The 9,832-nt window shown below is 39.3% G+C and overlaps 1 protein-coding gene across 9 annotated transcripts in view; it reads right to left on the bottom strand.

The window, feature by feature from the left end:
• Nucleotides 1-359: 359 nt before the first annotated feature.
• The window catches only part of ppargc1a (peroxisome proliferator-activated receptor gamma, coactivator 1 alpha), a 313,605-nt gene continuing 304,132 nt past the window's right edge, over nt 360-9,832 (bottom strand). For all 9 annotated transcript variants that reach the window (XM_016675240.1, XM_016675241.1, XM_016675242.1 and 6 more), the window contains 3 exons: nt 7,514-7,635; nt 7,026-7,177; nt 360-3,368 (listed from right to left, as the gene is read on the bottom strand). In XM_016675240.1, coding sequence (XP_016530726.1) covers nt 3,265-3,368; nt 7,026-7,177; nt 7,514-7,635 — 378 coding nt within the window. In that variant the 3' untranslated portion in view covers nt 360-3,264. The remainder of the gene's footprint in view (nt 3,369-7,025; nt 7,178-7,513; nt 7,636-9,832) is intronic.

Raw genomic sequence — 9,832 nt, 5'->3', positions numbered from 1 at the left:
CATTTGCAGTAATTCATTTAATAGTGTTTAAATCCCTGGGTCCAATAAATGCTCTCTTGGATTTAAAGTCATTAGATACGACCAACATGACTGAATATTTTCATCAAACCAATGCTGGCGTAATGTCTGCTAGCGGCAGTATTTTTCACTCTGGGATTCAGGTTTTCTCTCAACTCTTACTTATTAGCTATATGTGAACAGAGCATGGGATAGGAAAATATCAGTTTAAATTGACATACCAGCGTCAGTTCACAACCCACCCACCGTCCTCAAAAACAAAACATGGAAAGATCTCTCGTCAAAACAGCTGAAACAAAAACACCATGACACAGAATAACGACAGCCGACACGCTTATGGATAGACAATTTTTCAAACACATTTTCCCTTTATTGGCATGGTGAGGCTGATGAGAATTGCACATAAAAAATGAAAGTCACAAGAAAGTCGTACAATAGGTAGAACCACAAAAGGCATTGGTAAGGACTTGGCAGAAGGCAACGTGAATAGGACACAAACAGGTAGCGACAACCCCTGACCCTTCCCCCCAGAAAACACGCGCAAACGCACACACACCTCCACTCACACCTCACACACACACACGCTTACCAGTGAACATTATCGTCCTTTCAAAAGAAACATGATTACAAAACAAATGTTTAAGCAGTGGCAACAAACTCAACGGCTCCTATTATTAAAAAGCCCGCCAAAGTGGAAATTTGAAACTGGAGGTGTTATAATATATTGCTACTCTAAGCAATTTACAAAGCATTTTTACTTTTTTTATTATTATTATTATTACAATGATTAAAGCCACATCTATGAAATGGGACACGACACCATTACCCAAACGCTATACATACAGCAAAAAAAAAAGAAAAAAAAAAAGAAAAAAAAAAGTGTAACATTATCATAAAAAAGGTAAAGGGCTTTTTTTAATATATATATCCTTCAACCAATCTTGGACAACTTGCCTAAAGAAAATAGCCGTTTCTTGTCTCTGCAGTCAAACTCCATGAAAGGGAGCCTGTGATCAGCTAAGCTTTTATAGTTGGTTCTCTCATTACTTGGCTTAAGCTAAAAACAGGATATTAATTGAACCAGAAACCGCAAGGTTACCTTTCATGTCACGTTGACGGTGGTGTGATATCAGGACTTGGGGAGGGGAGGGCTGAGTTAATGGCGTAGAAGCATGTTAAAGAGAGTTTCTTTTGGCTTTTAGAACGACATTAAAAAAAAAAAATCTGCCAGTTTAGACAGCTGACAGGAACGTATTTAAAGACTTTTAGGCTTTAAACCAGCCGCTGTCCTGGAATAGCCATGCAACACACAACAATCAGCTTCGACTGGGCACATTTTTACACACACAGGGTAGAGTTAGAGTCGGTCACGTTTGCACAGATGTCACAAGGTAATGCGTGTGTCACAATCACAGAGACTGAGCTACATCTTGAATAGGAGGGGGTGGCTGGGTGGGGGCTAGTGGAAGAGTCCTAACTACACCAGCGACTGGGTAATGGGTCATAGTCCTTAAAATCGCACAACATCAGGAGCTAAAATACAACTCTGAAAAATAATTTATTGCTTTTTTTTTTATATGCTTTTTCTTTAATTTTTATCATAATCGCCACTATCGTTTACCGTCTTTTTATTAGTGTGAATAATATCAGTGGTATACGTGTTTTACATCAAATACAAGATCTTTATAAAATCCGGGAAAAGAAAAATTGTAAACTTTAGTTTGGCATTCACATAATCAAGCATGAGCGGAGTGATGATGGCAATTTTTAAGTTCTCGCAACAAAATTCCTGCAAAATCATTTTATTGCTTCATGTTATCTGTAACCTATTGAAAACAGGCAAACAAAGGAAAAAAAAACAACAAAAAAACCCCAAAGAAAATCAATGTTAGAGAAGAATGAGGGGCCTGACTGCCGGACTGATCAGCTTGATTGTTTCGGAAGGCATAGTAAGGTAATAACATCCCCACCAAAGCATTATTTATTGTACACCCTGTCCAGTGATTGCAAGTTAAATAACACAAATCAATTGACATGAAAGAGACATAAATAGGAAAAAACAAATTATTAATGAGGTACGCCATTGTAAAATGGAGTCCATAAATATACTTTGATTCAAATATTAAAATAAATACATAAATATATCTGTGCTGATTTATTGTTTTCTCTCCTATTGATGGCAATCACAGAGTCTTTAAAAACAACAACAACAACAACAAAAAAAGCAAACAGATCACGTCATGATGAGTGGTGATTAAAAATAGGGAACAATCATGAAAAAACACCTTAAAAATGCATTTTAAACTGGTTGTTTTAGGCAAAAACACTGATTGACAAACTTTATAAACACATAAAACTATACATGGTTCGCAGTTTTTTCCCCACTGAAACAAAAGAATTTAAAAAAAGAACATTTCTTCACATGCTCTTACAAAATGAGCAATCGGACATGTCTAACTTTTTTTCTGTATTTTTTTTGATTGTTTTTTTTTTTTTTACAATCATGTCATGTCTTCTAAACATCGTGTAGGTGTACAATATGTTTTACAGTATTGTAATTACTACAGATCAACATTCTGAATTAAGAAATTTTCTCTTCTTTTTTAAAAAAGGCTGCGTTTTACAGTGCATAGCTGTAACAAATAAAGAACTCTGATATGTACATAAAATAAAAATAGTCCTTTTTTTATAGCATTTGTAAATACACAGCTACATTTCTCCTTCAAAATCCAGACAATAATGTTACCATCTGAATTTTAACTTTCCAAGATTCATTTTCAACACGTTTCTGTTTTGTAATGTAACACCAGATCCAAAATATCAGATTAAAAAAAAAAAGGGAAAGAAAATCAACGGTAAAAGAAAACAAATCTGGATGTTTTTACTTCATTAGAAAAAAAAAAAAGAACTGTGGGTACTGTAGTGCTTGGAGAAAAGGAAATCAAAAAGTTTTTTTTTCTCCTTTCAACTGATTTTACAGCAGTAGAGTGCATCCAACTGTGAGAGTTCACTGGTATTCCCAGGATGAAATGTTTCTTCCCAGCTCTTCAGCAGCTATGTTCATGTAAACTTTTATTTTTAATATATTCATTTATAGCGATATAGGTCTATAGACTTATTCTCAGGTGCTCTTTGACAGAGCATAAAACTTCTGGTGGTTTCGTCGTCCGAGAAGCGAGAAACAACGTTGAGGTATAAGAAGTTCCTCTTTGTGACACAGACAGACATCGGGCGCCGCTCAGCTGGTTACCTTCTCAGGCTGCACTGGGCCTCTTTCAGCAAGCTATCAAAATCCATGGAGTCATACTTGCTCTTCGTGGAAGTCGGATCAAAGTCGTCCGAATGGGAGTCTGGAACGGAGGCGGGGTGGGGAGAAAGGTTGCGGTTAATGTTAAGCAGAACAGCTAAACTTAGAAGTCACCTTTGGTTTTGAATCTTAATCTGAGCGCTAAGCTAGCATCTTGTTTGTCCCTCGTCTTTGGTATTAAGTGAAACGCAACGGTGCAAAACTTCCACAAAATCATAAAGAGCAAGATAAAAGCCTTACAAATTTACAGGTTAATGGCCAACCTACTATATACTCTGTCTAGCCTAAAGGCTCAGACCAACCGCAGTAAACGGGTAAAAAATAAAGTGGTCAATCAGTAACTCTTGGTTATAGTTTCAGTGAATGAAATCTGTTACCAATACCCTCTAAAGTTTGCTCAATCCATATGATTATGGATTTTTACCATTCCAAAAAGCAAATGCAACACACCGCAAGAGAAATGACCTGCAGTTAAGTTTTAAAGCTTTACTTTGATTTGCAGAAAGATCTCCTGAAGGGAGTTGGGGTTGGGTTAGTGTTAGGTTTAACCTTAGCAGCCCCAACGACAAACATCTCTTAGCTGATAAACCTGGCACTGAGTAGGAAAACCATCAACTTCAGAATGATAGATCCTTCTGGTTTTTGCATCTGGTCTTTGGTGGATTTATATTTTACAAAAATACAGCTTTAGAAAACAGTTTATCTGCTGAAAGTCATTCCTTAACCTGGACCTTCATTTGTGTCCTACTTGTCCACTTTTCAAAAATTTTAAGCATGCACGACTGCTTCTTTTATTCCTTTCCTATTTCCATTTCATATCCACAAGGCTGTAAAAGTATTTGGTTTAAGAGCAAAATAGCCAAATATCTGTCACGTGGTGGCTTTCTGTTTTGACATATTCTGAACAATTGTGATGAGAAATAATCATAAAATATACTCTAATCTAATTGATATTAGACCATGTTTCCCCTGATTGCTGTTGTGATCCACCTTTAAAGCAGACGACTTCGAAAATGTGGAAGATTGAGACTCCCAAAATGGTTAAAAAGATGCAATACTTCATAAAAACCTGAAAAAAGTACCAAGAAATTAAAAAAGGTCAGTTAAGAAAAGCTCAGGTAGCGAAAAGCAACTCTGTTTACCCACTCATACACATGTGGAATGATAGAACACATGTCGAATATCAAGTGCAAAGTCTGGAAGTTTGGACAGAGGCGACAGCATTAAACTGCATCCCTCCCTCTGCCGGTCTCCTGTATGTCCTGTTTATCTTGATCGACCTGATAATATATAAAGAGTATCTTATCTGACCCAACAGACAGCTTCACAAATGAGGCCCCTACAGGGCCCAGCAGCACACTCAGCGAGCTTTGAGAAATGGGAACGACCGTGGCAGCTACGAGACGCCAGACTTGATCTAATGCATTGGCCGAGGGCTGATTCGTGTCTCACCGCACACCTTGAGGGATGAAAAATACCCAAGTGCCCTACTAAAAACTAATGGACACTGTCGCAAAGACAAAAAAAAAAGAAAAAAAAAAGACTAGGAAGAAGTTTGGATACATCAGTATTAGAAAACGGTCCTCTCAATCTCTTTAACATGTGCTATCAATATGGACGGACGAAAATAGTCTGCTCTTGACAATAAGACAGTTGAATGAAGGCCTTTCCATTCCAGTAGACTGATTAGTCAATTTCAGCATAATGCCTGTCCTCAAGGCTCTGGGATAAGCAGCTGTTTCTGTTTGTCATCTTCTCTTTAAAAAGGGTAATGGCTGGAAATGTTTGGGAATTGCAACATTTATTTAGAAAAAGCTCTTTCTCTTCAGTGACCCATTGACTCTCGCGAAGCAGGGTCATTTAGAATTCTGTCCTCTTGAGTTGCTGCTAAAACGTCAATACCCATCTTAGATTTCATCGCCGAATAGAAGAAGTGGTCTGTTATTGCTGTGCAAACACCTGAAGCAGCAGGTCATGTTTCACGTAAGATCTAAACCAGTTGTTTAGATACAGAAATTATTTCTATTGCCAGAACATGCCAGAACAATGAAAGACAAAATACGCTGTTACTTTCTTCAAAGTTAGAAGTTTACATACCCTATTGTTGGGTTCGAGAAACCCCAACGGTGTCAAATTTGACCATTCACTCAATTTTGATGCTACAAGCGGCAATGTGTCAGTCATCATACTGTTCAGGTAGGAGATGACCTCTACAACCAAAATCTTAAATAATCTTAAAGCTTCAGTCTAACCAGGCAGAGGCATTAAGCATACCAGTCCATTTTATAATTTTAGAGGTGTTGTCAGAAAGGTCTAAAATCAGTCTCATGGAACGTTTGAAGGTAAAACTGAAAACATGTGCAGCCAAAGTTGAGCCAAAATTTCAGTGAACAAGCGGATTAAAATGTAATTCTGCAAAAATATTCAGGGAATAAATTACATTTCTGGGGGTATGCTGTGGTGGTGCAGGGGTTAAGCACAACCCACATATAGAGGCCTTAGTCCTCGACGCAGCTGTCGCAGGTTCGATTCCCGGCCTTGGGGACCTTTGCTGCATGTCTTCCCCCTTCTCTCATTACCCACTTTCCTGTCAAATAAAGGCCACTAGAGCCAAAAAAATATTTAAAAAAATAATAATAATAATACATTTCTGAATGGGGAAAAATGGTATAAAATGTCTCCCTATTATTTTGTCATGTAGCAAATGGAAATAATTTTAACAATCCTAACTTAAACAGAAAGTTTCCTATGATTTATTGTGAGATCAAAGGCTGTGTCTCCTTCTTTGCAGTGTATTTATATATCTGGCTTCAACAGTATCACACGATGTTTAGTCACTGCTGAATTATCGGAGGAGATAGAAACAACTCAACTTTTTTCATGTGTCAAAAGTAGGGCAACATGCGAGGGGGGGAAAGGGGAGAAAAAGCCTCGATTTCACTGATTGCTTGCATTATTTATCAAATGCATCATCAAATGCATCAGTCAACCTTCTGCCATCTCCATTCCAGCTAAATCTATGTTTGAATGTTTGTGTATGTTCGCCCTGGGGAGTTAGATGAATAGTGCCATACTGCAGTCTTCCATGAGTCCCACACAGCCAGTAAAGGTGGTAGGGTGTGTGTGTGTGCGTAGGCAGAAGTAGCCGGGGTGGTAGTGTGAAAGAACAGCCTCTACGTCTCGTATAGAGGCTCTTACCTCCGACGGTCGACAACAGATGGACTTGAAAACTGCTGAGACCTCCTCTCACCTCCCTCCTTCTTACCTCAGCTCTTTTCTACTCTTTCTTTAATACTTTCCACTTAATTTACTTCCTCTGAACTCCTAAAGGGATTCCCATGTTCACGCGCCTATCAGTGCATGAAGCCGCTGATGCTTTTAGGTGCCGTCTTTAACCCGCTAACGCAGAGAAAGCAGAAGCGTGCATCCCATGTCCGAGTGAGTGATGGAGCACGTCTCGTTTTCCTTAAGATGCGGTGGATCTTAAGGAAACAGCGGAAGGAGATGGAGCTCCATTCTCGACCCGTTCCCAGGCTGACCTTTGCCCTCACTTTGCAATTTTCAGCCTTGAAAGCCTCGTGGAGATGTTCAGAGCTGAACGTATTTGCCCCTTACCCTCTTGTTATTTTACTGACAGCCCTCTAGTTACACCAACATGCTGAACAGCTGTCTGCGAAAACCCCCAAAACGCAGCACTCACCCAAGTCTGTGTATCGTGATTTGCAGAGCTGCTTTTGTCCGTCAAAACACAACTCGAACTGAGGCTCGTTCGACCTGCGTAGGGTGTGTCCGTTCTCAAGGGCGGCAAAGGCGTCACAGGTGTAGCGGAACATGATGAAGCCAAAATTGTCCCTGGTCAGAAAACAGAGAAAGGCGACGTCATGTTGCCGTAGGACAGGAGTGACCCAGCAAAAGACCTTGTCTTAGATGATGATCGTGCTATTTATATGCAAAAGAGAATCAATAAAGGTGTTTTCTTTGGTACAAAGATGAGTCAGGAGAAACTTTGGTATCGCAAGCTTCTGTCTTTGTCCCTTGCAGTGAAGTTTAGCAATCCAGTTGAGTGATTATGTTTTGTTGCGAAGTCTAAAATAAATGTCCCCCCATCCCACCACCACCCACCGATGCTAGACTACGGCTAAGATGCAAACCGATGAGAAGGGGGGAAAAAAAATCCTGGAGCCTTACCCATCGTCCCTCAGGTTCACTGCACATTCTTCAATTTCCCCAAAGACTTCAAAGCGGTGCTTCAGCTCTGATCGGCTGCAGTCGGACCTCAGTCGCCCCACGTACACCACCCGTCTCTCCTCCTGCTCGTTAAAACAGAAAGACAGAGCCGGCGCGAAGAGATTAGAAGATGGTGGCGGTGCTGGAGGGAGGAGAAGTTTTTTTTTTTTTTCCATTTCCCCCTTCTTTCTTCACTAGGCTTAAATGAATTGGTCTTGATCACTCCTGTGGATACCGCCGCTGACTATGGCCCCCTGTTTTCGTCTGACTGTTTGCTTCCTTTATCTGATGGGCGTAGCAGTTTGGAAGCGCCTTCAATCTACCTTGACACCGCAATTCCTCTTTTCTCTCTCCGCAACTCATCAACCTGAGGCGGAATGATTTTTATCAAATGATGCCGCGACTTAAGTTTTGGGCTTGGTTCCTCTTTTGGTTAGTCTAAAAATAAAGCCACAGGCTGACTGAGTCATACATCAGAAAAGGCAGCTGTCGTTGCAACATAAAGGAATTCTATTTTTCACACTGGAAGGGTTTTATGATTACAAAACTATTTGCATCCAAATGACATTAAAACTAGCATTTGGTGGGGCAAATTTCTAGGCTTTCTCTTTGAGATCTGACTGCCATTATAAATAATTTGATGATTAAGATGTGCCTGCGCTTGCATAGAGCTCAACTAGTCCAGAGAACCACAAAGACATTTTTTCACTCATTAGTTTGTCTTTGAGGATTGGAAAACTACATAAAACATTTCTAAAAGAAAATTGTTACATCATGGCAGCGTTCGCTGATTCTTAATTTCATAAAGTAGCCTCTTAAAATATGAAATGATCAAAAATAATTTCAGATTTTACCTAATTAATGTTTATATTGTGGAACGTCAGTACCTTTATGCCATTACCATGTACATTTTCAGAAGCAGATGCTTGAAATATGTCGCTGTGTGTAATTGATATGTGATAAAAATCCATATTTTGAATTTAATTACAGATCTAAATGCACTTCTAGAGGATATTCCAATTCATGAGATGTAATTGCCGACTGCATGCAAGGGAAGATTCAAGATTTGAGGCATGTACTATATATATATATATATATATATATATATATACTGTATATATAATAATCTTGAGAAATTTAAGAACAAACCATAACAGGCAGCAGTTAGTGCCTTTGATTAGTTTTAATTGCGTCCTCTAATCATTTAACTCCTGAGGCTACAGTCAGTTGAATTATTTATGGATTCATTCACTTGCCATTGCTTTGGGGAGTCCACTGAGGTCTGTTGCAATTTTAAACACCAAAAACGCAAACAAATACAAATCATCACACCAAACCCAAAGTTGACTTTTGTGTTGGTGGCTTTCAGGCTAAGAAAGATACAAATGAGCTACAGATTACTGTCCTCCTTCCTCCACTCCGTTTTATGCTTAGTTTCAAAATAAAAACGCGTATTTGCTGAACTATGGGGTTTGATGCTGACAGCTGATAAATAGGTAGCCTTTTTGTGATGGCACCCTGAAGGCTGCTTGTGTTGTGTGTGTGTGCATATAACAGCAAAACAGACATTTGGAAAGTTTCTTTTTTTTTTTTTCTTTCTGTGGCCTCCCAAAGTGTATTTGACAGCTTCAGCTCAACGGTTTTGTGAATGTTTGCATCTTGGACTCTGGGGGGGGAAAAAAAAAAAAAAAAAAAAACCTCAGAGCACCCTAAGCACAAGCACAAGCTCGGGTTACTGTATCATTTTAATGTGTGTTTTATCAACGGGCGGTAGCTGTGTCAGCCTACTGGAAAGCTGAATAATTTCCCACTGAGACAAGGAGAGGGGCGGTAGATAAGGGAAAAATGCGATGTTCACTGAATTGTGATGAATTGTGAAATAGATACAGAAAAAAGGGAGAAAAACTTAAGAAATCTGTGGACATTTTCTTCTTCTTTTTTTTTTAATATCCCCTCCTTTTCTTGCTGCTATTTTCACGTTGTACCCCGTGGTGTGATTAATCGGAGTCGACAGTGTTTCCAGACGACAGAGATGTTAAAAATACGCAACCCGGAGATAAAGAGGAAGGGCCTGTCGCCTGAATCATTCAGAAACTCAGTTTGTATGTATTCTTTTCTGCAGAGAGAGGCTCTGGCACACAGCACAGAGCTGGAGGCTGCCTCATCCTCAGTAATGTGTGTGTCTGTGGGAGGTTTCTGTGGGCTGTGCCACAACACTGATTACATGTGCTCTTTTATCAGTGTTGTTGCAGGAAGATGAAGTCAAGTCAACCTTAAAAA

The sequence above is a fragment of the Poecilia formosa genome, unplaced genomic scaffold (genome assembly GCF_000485575.1).
Source record: "Poecilia formosa unplaced genomic scaffold, Poecilia_formosa-5.1.2 Scaffold111, whole genome shotgun sequence".
Lineage (NCBI taxonomy): Eukaryota > Metazoa > Chordata > Actinopteri > Cyprinodontiformes > Poeciliidae > Poecilia > Poecilia formosa.
This window is presented reverse-complemented; position numbering and strand designations above follow the sequence as displayed.